Source organism: Pelmatolapia mariae, linkage group LG5, assembly GCF_036321145.2.
Source record: "Pelmatolapia mariae isolate MD_Pm_ZW linkage group LG5, Pm_UMD_F_2, whole genome shotgun sequence".
Taxonomy (NCBI): domain Eukaryota; kingdom Metazoa; phylum Chordata; class Actinopteri; order Cichliformes; family Cichlidae; genus Pelmatolapia; species Pelmatolapia mariae.
The window spans coordinates 29,914,088-29,935,677 of NC_086231.1; the positions used below are offsets into that span (position 1 = coordinate 29,914,088).

Here is a 21,590-nt window from a genome sequence, read left to right on the forward strand (position 1 = left end):
AGTTAATTGCTGTGGAGTAAGGTCTAAATATACAAGCACAAAAAATGCAAAGCACAGAGGTCTAACGAGATAACGTCATTTTCAGCTTCTCTAACACTTTCTAATTTTTTCCCCTTGCACCAGCCGTCGAGACCTTGAGATCGAGAGGCCCATAGTGGGTCTGAATGAGGACACGGTCAACACACTAACGTAAGTCTATGAGATCAAGGTGACACAAATATACACATTTGGCTGTGAGTGCATGGCGTGATTTGAGAATATCCACTCCTCATTTATTCCAGTTGCCCTGCTTTGCTGGTGGTCGGTGACACATCCCCTGCTGTGGAGGCCGTGGTGAGTGGTGCCGGTGGTGATTACAATCCATCATCTCAGTGCGCTAAGAAGCTTGGGGAAGGATTTGTTATGCCAACAAGCAGCGGTTCTTTATCCTTCTCTTCATCACTCAGTGTTTGCCTGTCTTTGATGTTACAGGTGGAGTGCAATTCCAGGTTAAATCCCACCAAAACTACATTGCTAAAGGTGATGCTTCTGCACTGCACTTTCTGACATATGAGATGTATGATATTCATATTTATAAATGTGATTTATTGATGAGACTGATAATGTCCTCTCAGATGGCTGATTGTGGAGGCTTGCCCCAGGTTGTGCAGGTGGGTTGTTTTTTTTTTTTAAATTATCGAGAGACGTGAACTCCATCTTGCTCTTTTCTTGGAGCAACACGATCTTCTAACTTTTTTTTTTCTTGCAGCCAGGAAAACTTGCTGAGGCATTCAAGTACTTCGTCCAGGGCATGGGCTACAGTAAGTGAAGATGCTCTTGTTTTTTTGTTTTGTTTTGGGGTTTTTTTGTATGTGACTGAAGGGTAAACAGATCTAACTCTAAACTGGTTTAAACTGGTTTGCTAGTAGTCAGTGTCCAAGAATTGTTTACAGACTAATACCTGTTTGAACTGACGTGTTTGTGGCCCAGGCGCTCCACTGAATTTCCTGTTGACGTGAGTGCAATGACAAAAGTTACTTAATTGAGACTTGTTTTCAATGCAGTCTGCGAGCTGTTGCTACCCCCCCCCCCTTCCTCCTCGGACATTGGCCTGCAGAGTGTGAAAAGAAAGTCGTTTTTTTTTTCTTGCTTTTTTTTTTTTTCATCACCCTGCTCACGGAGAGGCAGCCCACGTGGCTCGATGGATGCTAACACCATTTCCTCTCTGCTTTTTGCAGTCTGTGGCACCCACCAGCCTCAGTAGGTGAGGCGTTAGTGCTTCTAGAAATGACGATCACATTCTATGAGCTGAACAGCAATTTGCTTCCTGTTCAGTTCAGAGTGGGCGTTAAAAATTACCCTTTTTTCCCTTTTTTTTTGCCTGGTGTGTTTTCTTTTCTATCTGAACTGTTTAATGATGCAGTATTTGTCAAAAGAGACTCAACGTGCATGGTTAAACAGGCCTTCAGGCTTTACAGTCATTCATTTGTTAAAAAAAAACAAAAAAAACATAAAAAGCAGAGAAGCCACAAACACATCTCTAGAAGACCCTACAGGCTTGCTGTGCACCAACCAAGACTCTGATCGATGGACAGATGAATGTAGTTTTGCTTTTACCAGCTGCACAGATGATCGCTGTCTATGTGTGTCTTTCTGTAACACTGACTCTCTTTTGCATTCTCTCTATCCCGGGCCATTCACTGTAGGAGGGCAGCCTTGTGTAGCTAGTATGCCAGAGCCTGGGTTTTACCTTAAAGGCCACCAAGTGCTCCTGTTGAGTAAATGCCACTGCAGGATTAGAGCAGATTAAAAAGAGTGTTTTCACACAGTGAAAGTGTGGAAAATAATCTTAACACCTCAGCATGTTTCTGAAAGCTGGTTTTGCCTCATTAACACATTGCCACAGTGTGAAATGCAAAGGGAAACGGCCAGAAAGTTCAGGAACTCAAGCGTACGGTATAACTTGCATGCATGTCTTCATTTCTTACCTGCTGTTGCTAGCAAACAAATGACAGCTATTTGTCTACAAAAATTGCTGCGAAATACACTGAGGTGTGGCAAAGTACCACGAAGAGCTTGCTTTTCAACATGTCTCCCTTTCTCCTTTCTTTCCCTCTTTAATCGTTGCCTGAAGTTCCCTACGTTCTTCTCAGTCACCTGAGCAACGAATCAGGTACCAGGTTTTTAAGTAGCTGCCAGATGAGGAGGCTTTGAACTCAGTGGCCTCATAACAGTACAGTGGATGAATGTCAATGTATGCACAAAGTTCTTGAGAGAGCACTGTTTAATATTTGGAACAGCAGCTCTGGGTTGTGGATACAGTCAGCATACTGCATCCTTTGCATACTCTGATGACATTCACCTCACTCCCTCTCAGCATGCCCTGAGTGTCCTAGTTTACTGCATGAGCCGCTGCTGTTGCTTCCTGTCAGTTCCGTTGGATTGCAAATGCTGTGTGCTGCTGCTGTATTACTGTTAGCACATTTGTGGATAATTTGATTAGTCTCCATTTATGAGAGCAGTTTGCATGCTAAGCACTTGTTTCCTGCTGTTGCTGTTGTTGTTGTTGTTGTTGCTGATGTGTCACGGTATCTGCATTCCCACGCTGCACCGAGTCTGTGGGCCGTGTGAGTGGAATATTAACGTGCGTTTCTCTTTCAGTACCTTCAGCAGGAATGACTCGCTTGGCTCGCTCACGCACCACCTCCTCTTCCAGCATCACCTCCATGGACAACAGTCGCAGCCGCAGCAACGTCAACAGCCTGCTGGAGGGCGGCACCACCGGGAGCCTGGACAGCAAGGCCGGGCCCCAGACCATGGAGGTCTCCTGCTAAGCCCCCAATCCGCCCCCACCCCGCACTCTCCCATAGTAACTTATGTCCCTTCTCCACGTCTCTCTAACTTTCTCTTTCTCTCTCTCATCCTAAGCAGCTCAATGCTAGGAAGATCTGTAATGATCTATGTGATTAGAAAGGAGGATGTAATAAATATATTAACAGATCCATATTATAAAATATTGTATTAAATACACTGTCAAACTCACATTCCTATCAGAAACCATAACTCCATTCAGATGTGTTGTATATTCAAAAACCATATGATTGACCATATGACTCAGCTGTCCAGTCCTGTATTTATTTTTTTTCACATTGTCGTTGTTTCAAATGTCTTCACACACTGTAGAAATCAAAGTAACTGTTTTTTTTTAACTCCTAACATCAGTTGTAAATCATGATTGTGTGTCTTTATTGTCAAACTAGCTGCAATGCAAATTAGATACAACGCACGGCAGGAGATCACTTAATATTTGCAGAAATAAAGCTGCATATAAAGTGATGTGGATGATGCGTGCAAGTAGCATTGCATACTGTAGCACACTGTAAGTCCAGCTAAGTTAAATGTAGAGAGCTGCTCTTGAACTTTCAGTTGTTTCACTTCAAGATATTTGACTTTGTTTTTTTTTTTAACTCAACCCAGCATTTCATTTTCCCTTCTGCTTTGTGTTGATGTTTTTTTAATTTGCTTTTTTCCCCTTTCTTTGATGTTGTTCAGTTGACTAGTATATTCATTGTTGTTTTAACAACCTTCAACAAGTGGGATCTGATGTAGGGGCCATGTGGTGCTTCTCACTGTCTGCTGATTAGCTCATTTATATTACTACTGAATAAAGATACGAGACGAGAGCGTGTCTTGTTTTTATTTGTCAGTGGTTTTACCAATAATTCTGCTAAACCAACGGCTTGTGAACAAGCGTGCAACCTAATCGAATGAATGACAGAAAGAGCGCGTCTGCGAGCAGAGCGTTCTCATACATCGGCTCTCCTGTTAGTGGAAAAGTGCGGTGACTGTGGTGAGTGAGTTTCCAACCGCTCTTGTTTCTTATTTTGTTTCTGAGAGATAACTTCTGCTGTCACAGATGAGGTGGTCTATATTTAGCACATGTTACAAAAACAATGATCAGCTGCTCTGTAAATAAGATGATGATTTCTGAAAACAAAGCAGAATGGGAATATAGTGTTAATATGCTAATCATAACACCCACTGAGGACCTGCTTACTGTAATGATTCTGGGAGCTCTGTTGCTAATTATTAATTTCCCGTACTTGATGGAGCTTTCCGAGCATTTTTGCATACAATATAATGTGATGACATGCATAAACCCCATTATGACGAATGCCCTGTTTTTGTTGACATCTGTGGTGCATTTACTGAGGTTGTACTCGGAGAAGCTGAGTCGGGCTGATCATTGCATAATTCCTTTTACACGAGTTGACTAAAACACAGGAAATATGCACTATTTAGTGACCCTTTTTCAGTTTCTATTTGAGAAAGATGTACATCAGTGGTTTGGAATGAGTTAATCTCAGATTTATTTTTTTATTTTTTTTAAAGAGCACAAAGTTCTTTCCATCTGTGCTAACAGGCTGTTCTGGTGATTCAGCACCAATCTGATCTGTTCTTGCTGTATTGTTTCCATTCAGGGTACACTTGCTCATTTGCGTCTGAAGCAGCTCAGAGTACATCTGATTAAGACAGAACAAGGAGATATGACAGTTTTATCTTGGTTTTAGTAATATTTCCGCGAACGACTGGTTTGTTTTGTGTTTTTTCAACAGAGACGACATGTTTTTCTTTCCTGCCCTCTCATGGTTACATAAGCAGTAGAGCTACACAGTTACGGAATTCGTGACAATTAAAAAAAAATAATAATCTTGATTGCCTTTCACCTTTTCACACTTACATGTGTAAAAGAGCAGGACCCCACTGGTGGGTTGTTTCTGCAGTGTCACTGTGGTGGATGGATGAGAAATCATGGCACGCGTAGGTTGGCAGTGGAACCTCCTGATTCTGCAGAAGTTTGACTTTTATCTCACGGTAACAACTGCAATGGTAACATGATGGATAATAATGTAAAGAGTGAAAACATCTCCACGGTTTTCCCTTTTCCGCACATTTCAAAATACAGAAATTCAGATAGTTTGTCCAGTATAAGCTTATTTTACATTAACTGTCACTGTAAACTGATGACACCTCTTCAACCCACAACAATGCGCCACAGGGTTCATGTACATGGGGATGACAAATTTCACTGACGTACACATTCATTCCATAAACAAGCGCACAATTGGTGCCTCTTCAAAACAGCCTGCATCAGAGAGATCAACTTGAGGTAGTTTATGTCACTGTCGAGCGTCACAGGAAGTTGCAGTTGAGCCGCATGTATAAAAGCCAGGCAGGAAGCTTCCTCTCTTTAGTGAGCCCACGCGATAAACAGCTGCGCAAACACAGCAGTCTTCGTGGTAACTGATCAGAGCAAGGAACACACTGATTGAGCAGCGTGCCTGAGTAGGAACTTGAGCTTATACATGTACTACACGTTACCCAAGCAACATTGGATGTGCTGAAGGCAGAAGAGCATTTTTCACTGGGAAGACTTGGATTTTATTTGTTATCGTGAAAGGAGTCTAACTAATTGAGCGGAATATATTTTCTGGAGGGACATTTTTCATCCAAGAATTGAAAAAGGTGAGAATACGCTTTTCTTTCTTACCATTTCCCCCTTTTGTTCCAGGACTTCACTTTCACAACGAGGAAATTATGCTTAAATTCCCTTTGAATTTTTGTCACTGAGTGATGATCATGCACTGCAAAGAAATGGAGTGGTTAGTTACAGTGTTTTAGTTTGAGATATGTTCCTGCCTTGCTGCTACCGCAGAAGTAAAATCTCATCTCACTTCGCATTTGAGAAACTGACCATAGTTCTCACATAAGCATTGCTTTGGAAATTTAACACAGGATATCATACCTCTTGTTGTGGTTAGGCGCCTTCCTGTATTCTGGTTTTGTTGCCCGGATTCAGGTGTCCTAAAAAAATATCCTGCACCTCTAAGTAGCTTTACAGATACCACAATGCCAATGCATGAACTACATTTGCAGTTCAGTTATGAATTTGAGCTACTAAAGGCGATTTCATAATAACGCTATATTTGTTTTCCCCTAGCAGCAGCAGACATTTCAAATTAGCAAGAAAACCACAGACCATGGGGACCTGCCTCACCAGATGCCAATCCAACCTGACAATCTTTGAAAACCCAGATGAGTCTATGTCAATGGGTAGGTTTAATCCCAGGACAGAAATATATGTGTGTATGTGTGTGTATGTATATCTATATATATAGATATAGATATATATATCTGTATATAAAATTGGCCAAAGGCAAGATTAAAATCAAATATCTCTTCCTTTCTATCTGTGCAGAGAGCCCGGAAAGTGTGATTGTGTCTCTTGTTGATTACCCATCATTTGGAGAAACAGAACTGACCATGTGCATTGGGGAAAGACTGACCATGACATCAGAGTATGTATTACTGCTCTTAATGTTTCAGTTTTAAAGTTCAGCTACAATTAGTGATGAGTGTCATTTATTTATGTATTTATTTTAACTCACAGCGACGGGGACTTCATAATGGTGAGATCCACAACGACAGGCCGGGAGAGCTACGTCCCTATCGAGTACACGGCCAGAGTTACTGACAGGTACAGACACAAGGACCGCGTTAGCAGATTTGTCACATTTTTCTGTGCGTGACAAAAGGCAGAGGAGTTAAAATGAAAGGGGAGGCGGGGAGTTCCCTGAGAGGTGGGAGGGGTCCCTGTGTAGGTGAACTTTTACCTCAGTGGAGACAAATGTTTGGAACAGAGCTTTTCTTTCTCGGGTGACATGATCAGCTCCTCCCTCCTGTAGTTTCAGTCCTCCTCCAGTGGTGAATGTGCTCTGATGTTGTTCCACTGGATTTTTCTTAACAGTAAAATATGACACTGTGTTATCATCTTACTGTTCTGAATGTGCATTTTTTTTAATTATTATTATGCAGGTGGCTGTTCAAAGGCATCAGCAGGTACAAAGCAGTGGAGCTGCTCATGCTTCCTAATAACCAGAATGGAGCCTTCTTGATTCGAGAGTCAGAGACAAGCAGAGGTTAGAGGTTTTTATTGTTTGTTTGTTTTTTATTCCCCCTTTGTTAATTGTTAGATTTATCATCACCATATTCAGTCCGAGGCCAACATCATGCTAGGAACCCTGAAATTTCTTCACTTGAAGCTGTATTTCCCCTTAGCCTAGCTCTGTTGGGGAGGAGTATTTCCTACCCAATTATTTTCATTTTCATTTCTTCTGTACTTCTAAACGTGGTAATGGCTTGTTACACTTATTAAGTATTTATAAAGGATTGTTATTGTTCATGTATATGAATTTATTTATTTATAAGTATTCATCATCAGACACTGAATCCAGTATAATAATTTCCTTAAGCAAAATTGCCCTTAAACTGCTATTTCTATTTCTACTGAAGGCACAGCTATTTACAGACTATACTATAAAGCTCAGTAGAATTATTTAGTTTGCTTAAGAAACAACTGGAACCATGGTTAACAACTAAGACTGGCATATTTTATTAATTCCTGCATCTGTGTGTTATTTCTTTATTTAGATTCCTACTCGCTATCTATCCTGAGGAGAACCAGCTCTTCGTACCAGGACTGTGTGAAGCACTACCGTATTTCTACCCTCCCGAATGGATGGGTCTACATATCTCCAAGCCTTACTTTCTCCTCCCTGCATTGCATGGTGGAACACTATTCAGGTTTGTATTAATATTGAGACTATTTTGCTTTAACACTAAAGCCCTTGAAAAGATCAATGCTAAAATGTTGCCTTCTTTTGCAGAGACCACAGATGGATTGTGCTGTCGGCTGGCAATGCCTTGCTTCATCCAGGGTTTAGACAATGCTGAAGAGGCCCGGCCTATTCCAATAACAACCAGGAGGCCCACCATCAAATGGAAGGAAATCAGCAGGTGTGGCTCGCTCTAGATTTACTTGTACTGATGTCTGCCATAAGATGTCACTCTGTGACTCATTTTTCAGCGCTGTCTTTCCTATCTTAGCATCAAGATCTGCCTTTTCCGTGGATGTTGACAGTCTGTTAGAAAGATAATGATTCAGCGCTGCGGTAATGTGCTGAATAAACTGGTGTGAAGAGTGTGTAAACAATACCGGCAGACATGCCAACAGATAGGCCTGTGGTTACAGTGGGTACGTGCCAGTTGTGAATGTGTGGAACCTGCAAATGTAGAGCAGGATGTGCAGGTTGAAACGGCAGTCTCCAACGGATTCAGTTACCACATCACTTTCCTCACTGAAGTCTCAAATTCTTCTTTGTCCCCTCCAGATCGGTGATCTTAAAGAGGAAGAGGACAGTGTCAGACCACTCTCTGGTGAGCGAGGGGCTCAGGGAGGCTATTTACTCCTACCTCCAAATGACCGAGGCCGGCGAAAACAGCTGCTGGGACACTTGAGGAAAGACTGCAGAGTGAGACTGTAATTCATCGGCTGCGGCTTGGGGATCCCACTAGAAGAGGCCGTCTACACGCCCAAGTGCAGTCTTTAGAGACTGCCCTGGAATAGCAGGAGGGCTGAGACACTACGCTGTGTGGAGATATGCAGTACTGCAAACTATATGAGCTGGAGGACTGCTTTTGTGGATGTGTGTCCAAAGAAGCGTACAGAGGAGCTTTGAGAAATGTGTTCTAATTTGGCTCCTAAACATTGAATGTATCTCTTAATTTATAAACTAATGTGTACTTGCAGGTTGAATGTCATATTATGTGTTAATATTATTGGAATATGATTGTTATCATGGTTGTGTTATTGGAATCCAATAAAATATATCATTTATGTAATACATGTGCAGATTCTGTGAAACCAACCAAACAACTTCGAGGGGAACATGCTGAAGTCCATTTGCTATGCTATTCCATAAAAAAAGGAAAAACATGCTCTTGCACTGACACATGCATAGCCACACACGTATAGTACACTCATAGAGACATGTAGCCACAGCTTTAAAAGTGCAAAGACATCCGTGTTAGACTGCAGAGGCAAAGCAAGGGAGACACTTTCTCTAGGTGCCGAAGTGGATCACTGAATTCACGATACACTTGGTTCTCAGCACACAATATCCTCAACACATTTCCATTCGTTTTGCAGTTTTCCAGTTTTGAAAACAAGATGCACTAACTGATGAAAGACTTATTTTTTCAGTCGTTCTGGTTACCATTGCTGCAAAAACACGAAACTACTGTGAAACGAATAATTGCTTGCACTGCAACAACTCATCTTTTAAGTACGTACGTTTAAGATTAATTGACGTAAGTTCAAGTAGTTCAAGAGTGTCCGTAGAACTCAGCCGCCGGGCATAACGCCTACGCTTGTGTGCAATATATAAAAAATATAAGAACGCAAAAATAATTAGGCCAGGCATGAATAATAATTTTAAATTATTATTATTTTTTAATTTGTTTATATATCACGGTATATATGTATAAGAACGTAATTACCAAACGGACAAGCTCGTAGAGTCTGCTTCTCTGCCAGCAGATGCCGCTTAATTACCTCAAATAATTCATCAAAGCCTTTCACTTCCTGCCCAAACAGTTCAGTTCAGGAAGAAGAAATAATGGCGACGCTTCTGGGGTGCGAGTCCCCTTGTACGAGAGGAAAACGAAGAAACTACAGTAGCAATATCATCACGAAGTTCACGGCCACTAAAATCACCGGTCAGGGCTTCAGTCGAGGAACACAGGTGGGAGAAACGACATTTGTTTTGACTGTTAAACCACTCGAAAGTTGATCGACCGAGACCAGGGACTTGCGCTTGGAATCGAGCCTGAAAGGAAGACGTTGTCCGAGAGACCTAACTGGAGCTGTAGTCGCTCCTGTCAGCTCGGGCTTGACTAACAAGCTAAAACATAACGGGGTGTGTTTTTTCTTAGGCAAATCTTAAACTATAATACAACCTATTGCCAGGAAACATGTTTTTGCTCGCTGACAATCCAAATGACGCTGTCACTGCTACAAGTGTATGAGGAAAGCTCCGTTGAAGTGGCTCTTTTGTTGTTAGCTTTACATTAGCTTAGCATTGGAGGCCAGGTTTTGTACGATATAAAACGTTTTAAAGTCTGTTGTCTTTGGACTGTTCTTGTGCCCGTTGAGTATAAGAATGTAAATATTTCTACAACGCCCCTCACTTTATTTTCTAAATACTGCAATTTTGGTATAAACGACAGTAAGAATTGCTAATGGTAGCGAAGGAGCTAGCGACAGCTAACTAGCTAAGCCAGCAGAATAGCTCAGGTGATTACGTAACAACACTAACCACAATAACTATCGTTTCCATAGATGGGTACGCCACAACAGCTGTTAAGGCATGTTAACGTTCGCAGGTTTATTTTTGTGCCATTTACACGATATTTCTAAGTGTGAAGGGTTGGTTGGTTTTTGATTTAATGCTAGCGACAGTTTACGCCAACTGTTTAGATTTTCACGTATCTTCGTGCATACGAATGTCGCAGCTCTCCGGGTGTTTCCACACGTTCAACTCATGCATGTCTATTATGATATTGCCCGTTTCATCCTAATAAAGCCGTCAAATTGCAAAGCTGATTAAACTCATTAACACCTTTTTTGTTTTCAATGCATATGTTAGTGGCGTGACTGTCACATTTCCAGCTAACGTACTGCGTAATGACGTTTACAAAGAAGCTTTGTTCTTAAGTAGAGGTTCTAATAACGCAAAGTATTTCCAGTGTTATCTGTTAACACCCCCGATAACCCTGAACACGTCGACTTTAAACAAGTTTTCTTAGGCCGTCCAGGGAATGTTATGAATTGCTGTAATTTGGGAAAACAGGAGTCCTGCCAGTTCTGCTGACACATGAACAGATTTTAAGGAGGGTATGTCATGTGCTGTAGTTTGTGCCTTTAGTTGTCAGAGCAGTTCACTTGGTGTTTTAGGTTGAACTGCCTCTGAGACATGAATTAGAGCTAATTATTTGATCATTCTTCAGCTTTTTGCCCAATTTCAGCAAAGATGGTGGAGCATGGCTAAGACAAGAACCCATTAAATTTTGTTGCAGATCATTTTGTTTAGGTTCTTAGGCCTTGATTGATTACTCTCTGAGTTTTTTCATTTCATCATCTTTAATATAAAAAAATGACCCAATTTTTTGACCCAGTATTAAGAATGGGTCAAATCATTTCATGTGAAAGTGCCAGTAGGAAGACTGGGCTTGTTTTCTGTTTTCACAACCAGTACCTGCACAGAGTAAACAGAGTTAAGATATTACACATTGTAATAAAGTCAGTTTGTCATGCATAAATATGCTGTTTAACTTTTTATTTCATTCTTTCTCAGTGAGAAGTTTTCTGGTAACAACATTAAAACACATGCATATTTACATTTTCTTTCGCATATTTTTAACTTGGTCAATAATTTTTTTGTGTAGATGTACAAAATGTTCTTTTCTTCCAGGAAGTTTATATGTCACAATAAATATGTGTTTCCTGTGATCAAGGGAGGCTATGACTCTGATCTGAAGGTCTCTATGACTTTAGATTTCAAAAGGTTAAAATAGAAACTCTGTTGGGGCATGTTAGCTTTTGTAGTCTACGGTATGATCAAAGGTGTGGCTTTGTAGTTTCATTTAAAAGAAGCCTTACTACCTTGCTGTACTCATAAAATGTTTCTTTCTTTGAAAGTTGCAAACCTATTGGAATGAGAATTTTATTATTTATTTGACTGACAACACACTCATATTTTATGGATATGTGTTATAGTGAATGTCACACTGCTTTTATGTTTATTAAAGATGTCATTTTATTTAAAGGTTTAAAAGAAAATTAGATATTTTTACTGTGTATAGCTGCTTTAACACAAACGTCATACAATGTTAGAATAAGGTATGAGAAGACCTTCTCACATAGCAGACAGTAAATGTCAGACTGATTTTTCACTACTGAAAGTACTATGTAGTATTGTGGTTTCTGAGCAGAATGTGCAGGACAGAGCATATACTCGCGGTGAATTCTCAAAACAATTACCTGTGCTATTCACAGATTGACTTAATCAGACATTACAGACTTGAAACTAGGGAGCTGGTGGGATAAAGTCTGTTTAGTGCTAATTGGATTGATTCTGACATTTGCAGTCTCATATACTGCTCCTCTAAGTAGTATCTAGTTCAGGACTGCAGTGCATGTTTGAAAAGGGCTCATGTTGCGCTATCTAAAGTTGCCTCTTTATGTGTTGTAGCTCCCAGGAGGTCTGCTTCAGGAGAGAGATAAACGTGCCAAGTGGAATGGCATCCCTAATCTGCTGCAGAAGCTCTATGAGAGCAGCCATCCCAACAGTGACCTCTCCCATGCCCACACCTTTCTTAAGGTATCCACATAGCACTAGTCCATCAAATGGAGGCTGTGAAATTACTGGTTTTAGCTTTTCCTTTTTTTTTGCTCAGTGTTTTACTTTGAAAACTGGTAGGGGAAAAAATAGTAATGTGACCACTGTTTTTTGGCAGTTATTATTATCCCAGCTGTCTGTGGAGGCCATGTCCTTTGTCACAGAGGACAGGAAGACCGCTCAGGAATCCACCTTCCCCAACACGTACACTTTTGACCTCTTTGGTGGAGTTGATGTAAGTCTTACATTCTTGTGGTGTTATTGGACTGAAGCTGTTATTTCTGAAGAATAAACTCTCATGTATAGCTCAGCTCCTCCTGAGATACTGGAGAAATAAAATGGTTTTCTCATTTGTCTGTGTTCATAAAGCTTCTAGTGGAAATCCTGATGAGACCTACACTAACTATGCAGAAGAAGAAACCTAAAAGTAAGTAGGACTGCCATAACATCTGTCCGCATTTCTGCGTTTTAGTTCTACTTAGTTTTTTCCTATAATCCTGAAACAGTCAGATTAATATTTGTGCTTCTGTTACAACAGTGAATGATGACCTGGTCAAAGACTGCCTTAGTGTTCTGTACAACTGTTGCATATGTGTAAGTACCATGTTACATCTTTTTCATATAAAATATGCCGCACACATCATATTTTCCCTTCCACTTGTTTGCCTTGATGCAGAATCATTTTTGCATAATTTAATGACTATGTAAAATTCCTTGTTTAAATTCATAGACGGAGGGCGTCACAAAGAGTCTGGCAGCTAGGGATGACTTTGTTCTGTTTCTCTTCACCTTGATGACAAACAAGAAGACCTTTCTGCAGACTGCTACTCTTATTGAAGATATTCTTGGAGTAAAAAAGGTCAGAGTTCTACTTGGATTAAGTGATAGTAGGGGGTAAATGTATTTATGGATCTCTTGACTTCACTTTATGCATAGTTACTCAGCTATTTAATAAGGATTATAATCATGTGTTAGCCATGCGACAGACTGGTGACCAGTACAGGGTGGACTCTGACAAAAACTGCAGTTACTTAATTATCCATAACTAAGCCAGCTATCTGTCAGAGCACTGTGGAGATTATAAAATGCGACTGATTTAATTTTATTCTGTGTGCTCCTGATGGTTTAGATATCTCTCTCACTTCACTTAGCAGCTTTCCTTAATCTTTTTACTAATTATGACAGATAAAACTTTGGTCCATGAAAATCAAGTCATGTATTTTTCTGATCATTTGTCAGTTTTGTAAATACAAAGGAAGTAAATATTTTCAGGTCTTACGCTTAAACTGGCATGTAGCATTTATATATCTGCTGGGTCAAATCAAATTTAGTCAGGGTCTGTCTCAAAACTTACTTTTGAAAGTGTTGCAATGTCTGCATTCTGTTCACATTTGATGTTTTACATCTGGTCACACCTTTCAGGAGATGATCCAGTTAGAGGGCATCCCTAACCTGTCGGGTCTGGTCCAAAGCTTCGACCAGCAACAGCTAGCCAACTTCTGTCGCATCCTTTCTGTCACAATCTCAGAACCTGATGTGGGAAATGATGACAAGCACACCCTGTTGGCCAAAAATGCACAGCAAAAACGCAATGCAAGTCCTTCACGTGCAGAGGTCAACCAGGGTAGGTTGTCTTCAGAGTTCAAAGATTTATTGGCTGTGTAGTGTATTTTGTACCATAGCAAGAGTGCATTTGACTGTGTTTGTTTACCCTGTTTCTGACACTTGTAACAAGAAATGTCATTAAACTGAACTAACAAGCATTGTTTTCCAACAGTAACCCTGCTGAGCATCCCAGGATTCATTGAGCGGCTTTGTAAGTTGGCCACTAGAAAGGTATCTGAAGCCACAGGTGCTAACTTCCTGCAGGAGCTGGAGGACTGGTACACATGGCTGGATAATGCTCTGGTACTGGATGCTCTCATGCAGATGGCCACTGAGGAACCTGAGCAAAGCAGTACAGGTGAGGAAAAAGGCATTTATGATACTGCTAACTCATGGTTGCATTCCCGTGAACTTTTAATAATACATTTGGACATGTTTTTTAGTTTTTTTTTCTCTCCTCACCTACAGAGTCGTCAGATGAGAGTTCTCTGGCTACCAGCCCTCTGAGACATCGACTGCCCCAGTCCATGAAGATTGTCCATGAGATTATGTATAAAGTAGAAGTACTGTATGTGCTCTGTGTTCTTCTGATGGGCCGACAAAGGAATCAGGTACTCTTCCCCACCATTAGAGCTGAGCTTGAATTTTTGGTCTGAACAGAGTTAAATTGTTTTCTTCACCCCTGTAACTCCTCTCAGGTTCACAAGATGCTGGCTGAGTTTCGTCTCATCCCAGGGCTCAACAACCTGTTCGACAAGCTCATCTGGAGGAAATATACAGTTTCGAATCACGTGGTGCATGGCCAGAATGAGAACTGTGACTGTAGTCCAGTATGAAATTTCAATTCAGTAGTCCTAAACTCATCATTACAATTACATATCACTTTTTAAAATATGGAGGGTGAACACTCTTTATTCCTGTCACACAGGAGATATCCTTCAAAATCCAATTCTTGCGATTACTTCAGAGTTTCAGTGATCATCACGAGTAAGCAGCAATTTAAAAAAATAATTTTTTTTAAACTTTTAATTAGATATTTCATTTAAGGTTTTGCTTTACCTTTTCAATATGTTCCCTATCTTTCAGGAACAAGTATCTCCTTCTAAATAGCCAGGAGTTGAATGAACTGAGTGCCATTTCCATGAAGGCTAATATTCCAGAGGTGGAAGCTCTTGTCAATACAGACAGAAGCCTCGTGTGTGATGGGAAGAAGGGCCTCCTCACACGCCTCCTGACTGTCATGAAGAGGGAGCCTCCAGACTCGTCTTTCAGGTAAGTGTCATGTAGGCCAAAGACGGAGATAATGCAGATTATATAGTCAGCCATCTCTTTAAAAGTCTGACATACACATATTGGAGCATCAGAGATTGTGCCATTTAAATGACTGCTTAGGGTTTCTCTGTGTAGTTTGCTTTAGCTGATTATTTCTCTTGGGTGTCTATATATAGATTCTGGCAGGCAAGGGCAGTGGAAAGTTTCCTCAGAGGTGCCACATCCTATGCAGACCAAATGTTTCTTCTGAAGAGGGGCCTACTAGAAGTAAGATAAATGTTACCACCCATGTAGAGAGATCTTTCCTCAATTATTTTATTTTCACGTGGCTTTAGTGAATCGGTGTTCACTTTCTGTTTTCATTCCTCGACAGCACATCCTGTTCTGCATCATCGACAGTGGTTGTACATCTCGCGATGTCCTTCAGAGTTACTTCGATCTGCTTGGTGAGCTCATGAAGTTCAACATTGATGCTTTCAAGAGATTCAACAAATATGTCAACACTCCAGAAAAGGTATGATCATAGATCCTAGTATTTATTAAGAATATATATACTGGCTGAAAAAGATCTTACTGCATTGTCGCTAATGGTATCTTTTTTTTCTAGTTTCAGATGTTCTTAACACAGATCAACAGCTCCCTCGTGGATTCAAACATGCTGGTACGCTGCATCGTTCTTTCATTGGACCGCTTTGAGAGCCAGACTGAAGATGTCAAAGGTAAATGGAAATTTGATGGTTGTAAACTGGTGTTTATAGAATATTTAAGACAGAACTTACTATGAGCATTTCTTTTATTTATTTTTTCTTTTTGTTTTGTTTGGATCTTTGGGACTTTAATTTTATGTATTCTTTAAGCACATTAATGTGTTGTCAAATGATTGCTGACAAAATCTAAAAGAATGCAAAGAGTTTGAAGTGGAATTGATAGCTGACGAGACAATGTGCGCCAGAAGTGAGAGTACATTGATACAATTATTTGATTTATTACGTGTTTTTTTTTTTTCTCCACTTTACAAACATGTTTTGTGTTCTTTGTTGTTTCCCAGTGGTGGAGGTACTTTCTGAGTGCTGCTTGCTATCGTACATGGCCAGAGTTGAGAACAGGCTGTCGTTCCTTTTCCGACTGGTCAACATCATCAATGTACAGACACTCACACAGGTCTGGGTTCATTCACACCCTGCCGCATGTTTTCATAGAAGATCATGGTGATTATTTAGCAAAAAATTCTGTTTAAAAGTAAACTGTAAGTCAGTTCAGAGACATTTGGCATTTAACATAATTTTGTTTGTAGTGTAAACTTTTTTATTTTATTTTTTATTATAACTGAGGTCTGTTTCTCTACAGGAGAATGTCAGCTGTTTAAACACCAGTTTGGTGATTTTGATGTTGGCCAGAAGAAAGGCTAAACTGCCCTTCTACCTCAACGCCCTTCGTGAGAAGGAGTATGCTGAGAAGTACCCGGGCTGCCTGCTTAACAACTTCCACAACCTACTGCGATTCTGGCAGCGCCACTACCTCAATAAGGACAAAGACAGCACCTGTCTGGAGAACGTGAGTAGCTGAACGTACAAACACTCAACCAGGTCCATCATCACAGGCAGGAAGCAAGAATCTCTTCACTTATATTAAGTGGCATTTTGTGTTAGTAGAAAGGTTTGCAAGCACAGTGATAAAACCAAGACTTTGATTGCTGTGTTGCAGCACTTGTAAATTGTAGAGGTGCATAGAAGTTCTTTCAGATTAGATATTGTCTTTCATTTTTGTGAAGAACTTCTGTAAGTCAGGGACTTTCCATACAAGAACTGAAATACCCACCCCACACCACCACAACCTGCCTTTTTAAAAAAGAGTTCCTTTCTGCCGAATGTTTAAGTGCCACATATCATCTGCAGCAGTAGCCACCACCAGTCAGGAATCACTGTTAAATCCACCTGCCCATCACCAAACAGCAGACAGATAAATTTGGTGTCTAGCATTTAACAGCTTAAGAGCCAGGTTTTTTCCATCAGGGGTTAAATAAAACTAGACTAAAAGAAGAAAATGTGTGTGCTCTTTGTGTCCTCCACCCAAACTGTGATTAATTAATTAGAGGTAAACAAATATAAAATTCTTTTTATATTACTTAATATGAAAAAAATACACATGCTGGGACTGAAGTTATACCAAAACCAAAGTGTTTACTTTTGCTGTAGCATTGTCTCAGAAGAGGGCCTTTGTTTTCTTTAATTTTTACAACTGAATGGCTTTTTAAACATTGATTATGTAAGTAGATCTAAAATATTTGACTGCCCTATGAAATTATCAACTCTATGAGCAACATTTACTCATTAGTGGGACTTAATGCTGAAGATGGTGCAACAGATTTTGCTGTGATGGGAGGGAGATGGAAGGCTTGGTCCCTTTCACAAGCAACAATGTGACTAACAGATGTTTGGAAATAACTTTACAAAATAGCAAAATGGTCATTGAGCTCAAAGTAAAACAATCTAAAAGTTCTATCACAGGAATTCTGTAAAACCCAGACTTCGTACTGTTTTCTGAAGCCATTTTCTTTCATTTATAAAAGAATATGTAAAGATTTTTCTTAATGTCCCACTCTTTGTCAGCATAACAGTTTTACAAGGTGATGTCAATGTGTTTGTTTTGCTTGCTCTGCTGCCACCAAGTGGCAGATGTCTCCAACTTGGCTGCTACAATTTTCCATTAGATTTGCACTGTCCAACCTAATTACACTGTTGACTGCCACAGGTTAATGACTTTGACATATACCAACTTACTGTATTCTTCAGTACCCTTCAAATTTAAACACTATAAGTGTATAGGGTACACAGACACTGCTTAACACAAGAAGTGCTTCCTGTGGGAAATACTTCTATAAATGGGGTCAGAGATTTTAGTTGGCATTTGATGCTTTGCCATTGGTTTCATTTGGAAGGGAAACGTTTAATTAGTGGTGGACAGTTTGATCAGGTCATGTAGTGACAGAGTAAAGGATATTAGCACATAAGCCCTCATTACAGAGATGTATGCACTTTTTGTAATTCTTTGGTGCAGAGAGATGTTTTTTTTTTTTGGGGGGGGGGGGGGGGGAGCTTATTATGAAAGAACTCATTTCATAAGATCAAAATGATTTAATGCTTGCATCAGGAGAACAGTGCAGATCCAAACGTTTGACCCTACAACAAGGTGATTTTTGAAGCTCTGCTGTGTTGTGTAGGGTGTTTTGCATTTTCAGTGGTTTCATGTTTAAATGATGCCAAATATGATTTGTGGTGTTAGTCACCAGATCTCAGCATCATTGGTTACCTCTATTTCTATTTTATTAAGGTCTTTGAATCTCAGTTATCAAAACACAAAATTAGGGAAAACTTTTAGCCTAGATAAACAAGTCTAAGTCTGTTCTGGTGGCAATTAGTGGCATTATAACAAGACTATTATTTATTTATTTATTTTTAAGTATTATTATGTTTGGACACTCATCTGTAAGTGTTAACACTGATCCAAGAGACATCTAGCTAACCTATTCTGATTTATCTGTTCATACAAACCAGTAAAACTCCTTTTACTGGTTTTTACTCTTTTTATGTAAAAGGCTACTCGAATAACTAATTATAGCTATTATTATAGCTATAGCTGGGATACCTTTTAGCTGTGGGGGTTGGGGTTTTTTTGTTTTGTTTTGGGTTTTTTTTGGTTTTTTTTGTTCTTATTCATCTTGGTTTTCCCTTTTTCAGAGCTCCTGTATCCCATTCAGCTACTGGAAGGAGACTGTATCAGTGCTGCTGGGTTCAGACAGGACTTCTCTGTGTGCCATAGCGAGCTACATCGATGAACCATTCATGGATCTGGACAGAGATCTGCTGGAAGATTGACCTCCAGTGTGTGCACTTAGTGCACTGGGGATGGGATGGGGCAGATGGCCACATGGAGCATGGACACCTAAAGCTGGCGATGACCCCGCTGAGCTGAGCCGTCCGGCTGCTTAGGAACTGTGTTCTGGATGTAAAAACTCACCTGTTTGCTGTCTGCACCTTCGCATGGAGGCTGTCATCACAGATTTCAGCAAATAGGAGTTTTCCTGGCCATCGTCTTCTCACTGAGTTAAATCCGCTTTTCAAGAGAAAGAAGAGGAAAACCTGTATGCCCACCCCAGATTGGCCACAATATAACAGACAATTAAACAACCTTCAAAAATTGAAATCTGCATTGGTTGTTTGCTTTAGGTGAAATTTAAATAAAACTTTTTATATAACCTAGAAAGTTCTATGATAAATATGTATGATTCAACAAGTTATGTTAGGAAAAAAATGGACTTGGTTTGGAAATTACCACAGCTTGAACTTTCACGTGCAGGTTAGTGGTGTGTCACAGGGCTGCCAGGAGTCACCAGCCTCACTCTCGCACTAACTTCATGCTCTCTGTTGACTCCATGTCACTCCACTGCCTGGGCTTTGAGGAAAATGGCTTTTTACTTTTTCCCCCCTTCTCTCCCCCTTATGAGTCCTCTAAAAAGAGAATTTTCAATGAACCTGTCTGTCTATTATATTAGGTGGCTATTGTTCATTGGTGCTTTCTGGCTCCACTCAGCACATTTAGGTAGCTTGAGGGTGGGCTGGGATTTTCCACATATCACATGGGGTACCTCTCATCTAAAAACCACCCTTCAGTTATGGCTTCAGAAGCCCCACCCAGGGACTCATTAATATTATTATTATTTTTATTTTTTCCCAAGATTTTTTTCTTGACTTATATTTTGTGTTGTTAAAAATGGTGGCTTTTAGCTCTGGATAAATTGTAGAATAAAATATTGCACATTTGTTTTTATTGTTTATATTTTAACCCATTTGTTAAAAAAACATCTTCATTATGTAACAGAAGCTTTTGTGAGAAAATGCTTTGGGAAGAGAATAAACTATGCAGGTGTAAGTGTTAAAATAAGAGTTTTTGTTCACCCCTTACCCAAAGTTTGCTTTATGTGAATTAGCTTTCAGCCCAACATCATCAGCATTTGATTGGAAATCCTCCACTTTCTCTGGTATCTGGCATTTCCTGAAACCTACAAGCTGAGAATGACAATCTTGGTGGCTCCTTTTGCATAGCACAGCTTTAGTTTAAAGGAGAAACGATGAGCGTGGCTGTGTTAAAGTTGTCCACAGCCTGAATGTGCTCCTGTTTTGTTGAAATGGAAGATGCAGAGCTAAAAAGATTTGGGTGTGTCCAGTCAAACAAGTACAAATGAATCAGCTACCTCATGTTTTATCCCAACGCCGTACAGATCAAACCACTCCTAATCACAAGTGTACAGATTTAATCCCAGCACGTTGTGTTCACGTGAATGTATGAGGGCATTTCTGACACCATGAGTTGTGCTTTTTTTGCCTTGAGATGCAAGTGAACATGTCAAATTTTTTTTTGAAGCCTTCTATTTACTTTAAAGCTTCTTAAGGTTCTCCTGTTTTTTAGCTTTTAGCATGTCTTAAATCTCTTGACTGGTGTGCGCAAACTTTAAATGACTTCATCTTCTGTGCTTCGCAGTGAAAGTAACGCAAGTACCCGTAAGTGCTTCTTTTTCGAGTTCTCCATTTCTTTGTTGGATGCCCAAGAATATTTACAACGGTGTTCTTCAGGACAGATTGTTTATTACGCTGTTATCGCTTCAGGCGTCCGTGGTAGAAGTCAGACGAAGCTGTTGGTATGAAAGCATGAATGGTGTGAGCTCTTTGGAATACCTGTATAAACATTTTCTTCGCCCTAGTTTCCGTAGCTTTGTGATGAGTTTCTGAGAGTGACCCTTCTGTATGATGCACAAGAGAACTGGTTCTCTATAGTAATGCTGTATGTGGTGTGATCCACCCAGTAGGCCTTAGTTTTCATTCATTAGTTTGTACAGAAAAAATGGTGAAATGTTATCCTCTTTGGCCAAAAACATGCTGCATAATATAACACACTATTTGACTTATTTTAGACCCCTGACTTTGACTTTAACTGTACATTTTGTGTAATGTTTAGCATGAGGGGGAAGGTCATAAAGAGCCCTAAACACACTTTTACAACTGATTATATGGTGCTTTTTTTTTTTTTTTTTTGGTGGGAGTGAAGGAAGATGATTGTATCTCACTAGGATTGACGGCATCTATGGGGTTTGTGCGACAAACGGCATTTCAAAGATGCTGACAGTGAGTAATGTCGTGTACAGTCTGTCGTAAAACGGCTTTAGGAAATTATACATCTATTTTTCATCTTCATGGTTAATCTCTGACTAACCCTGTTCAACTCACAAAATCTGTTCCACGTTCTAATAAACACTTCAGTAACAAACTTACCCTCATGCTCCTGCTCTAATGCTGGTATTCAAGTTTAATTTCCTTATTTAACAGCTGTTTGTCAAATTAATCATATAATAAATTCTTCTTTAGACTGTCTTTGTCGAAT

At 40.0% G+C, this 21,590-nt stretch overlaps 3 protein-coding genes across 6 annotated transcripts in view; all 3 read left to right on the forward strand.

The window, feature by feature from the left end:
• ndrg3a (ndrg family member 3a) overlaps positions 1-3,662 on the forward strand; it is a 31,619-nt gene extending 27,957 nt beyond the window's left edge. For 2 of the 3 annotated variants that reach the window (XM_063474692.1, XM_063474694.2), the window contains 7 exons: positions 124-189; positions 282-333; positions 472-519; positions 615-650; positions 749-800; positions 2,114-2,152; positions 2,641-3,662. In XM_063474692.1, coding sequence (XP_063330762.1) covers positions 124-189; positions 282-333; positions 472-519; positions 615-650; positions 749-800; positions 2,114-2,152; positions 2,641-2,813 — 466 coding nt within the window. In that variant the 3' untranslated portion in view covers positions 2,814-3,662. The remainder of the gene's footprint in view (positions 1-123; positions 190-281; positions 334-471; positions 520-614; positions 651-748; positions 801-2,113; positions 2,153-2,640) is intronic. The other variant, XM_063474693.1, reaches the window with a different exon arrangement.
• A 1,263-nt stretch (positions 3,663-4,925) lies between these two features.
• sla2a (Src like adaptor 2a) lies at positions 4,926-8,656 on the forward strand. 2 transcript variants are annotated; one of them, XM_063473183.1, is made up of 8 exons: positions 4,926-5,505; positions 5,981-6,093; positions 6,239-6,338; positions 6,431-6,517; positions 6,856-6,959; positions 7,471-7,623; positions 7,707-7,836; positions 8,211-8,656. In XM_063473183.1, exons 2-8 carry the CDS (start codon positions 6,021-6,023, stop codon positions 8,335-8,337), a joined length of 774 nt encoding a protein of 257 aa, XP_063329253.1. In that variant the 5' UTR covers positions 4,926-5,505; positions 5,981-6,020; the 3' UTR covers positions 8,338-8,656. The 2 variants fall into 2 exon arrangements, with proteins under 2 accessions (XP_063329253.1, XP_063329254.1); XM_063473184.1 differs by having other exon boundaries at positions 5,984-6,093.
• Positions 8,657-9,474: 818 nt separating this feature from the next.
• trpc4apa (transient receptor potential cation channel, subfamily C, member 4 associated protein a) lies at positions 9,475-21,574 on the forward strand. Its single transcript, XM_063474695.1, has 18 exons — positions 9,475-9,623; positions 12,132-12,260; positions 12,397-12,513; positions 12,648-12,705; positions 12,817-12,872; positions 13,009-13,137; positions 13,701-13,902; positions 14,056-14,241; positions 14,352-14,494; positions 14,582-14,713; positions 14,812-14,870; positions 14,970-15,155; positions 15,332-15,422; positions 15,529-15,669; positions 15,763-15,874; positions 16,204-16,316; positions 16,503-16,709; positions 18,893-21,574. The coding sequence occupies exons 1-18, from the start codon at positions 9,498-9,500 to the stop codon at positions 19,028-19,030; spliced, it is 2,325 nt and encodes a 774-aa protein (XP_063330765.1). The 5' UTR covers positions 9,475-9,497; the 3' UTR covers positions 19,031-21,574.
• Positions 21,575-21,590: the final 16 nt, after the last annotated feature.

Bases quoted from the DNA above. Each gene is read 5' to 3' on its own strand.
- sla2a (XM_063473183.1), top strand. From the start codon at position 6,021: ATGGGGACCTGCCTCACCAGATGCCAATCCAACCTGACAATCTTTGAA. The intron at 7,624-7,706 runs GTTTGTATTAAT...CTTCTTTTGCAG, and splicing joins CATGGTGGAACACTATTCAG to AGACCACAGATGGATTGTGC. The intron at 7,837-8,210 runs GTGTGGCTCGCT...TGTCCCCTCCAG, and splicing joins AAATGGAAGGAAATCAGCAG to ATCGGTGATCTTAAAGAGGA.
- trpc4apa (XM_063474695.1), top strand. From the start codon at position 9,498: ATGGCGACGCTTCTGGGGTGCGAGTCCCCTTGTACGAGAGGAAAACGA. The intron at 12,514-12,647 runs GTAAGTCTTACA...GTGTTCATAAAG, and splicing joins ACCTCTTTGGTGGAGTTGAT to CTTCTAGTGGAAATCCTGAT. The intron at 14,714-14,811 runs GTATGAAATTTC...CCTGTCACACAG, and splicing joins AGAACTGTGACTGTAGTCCA to GAGATATCCTTCAAAATCCA.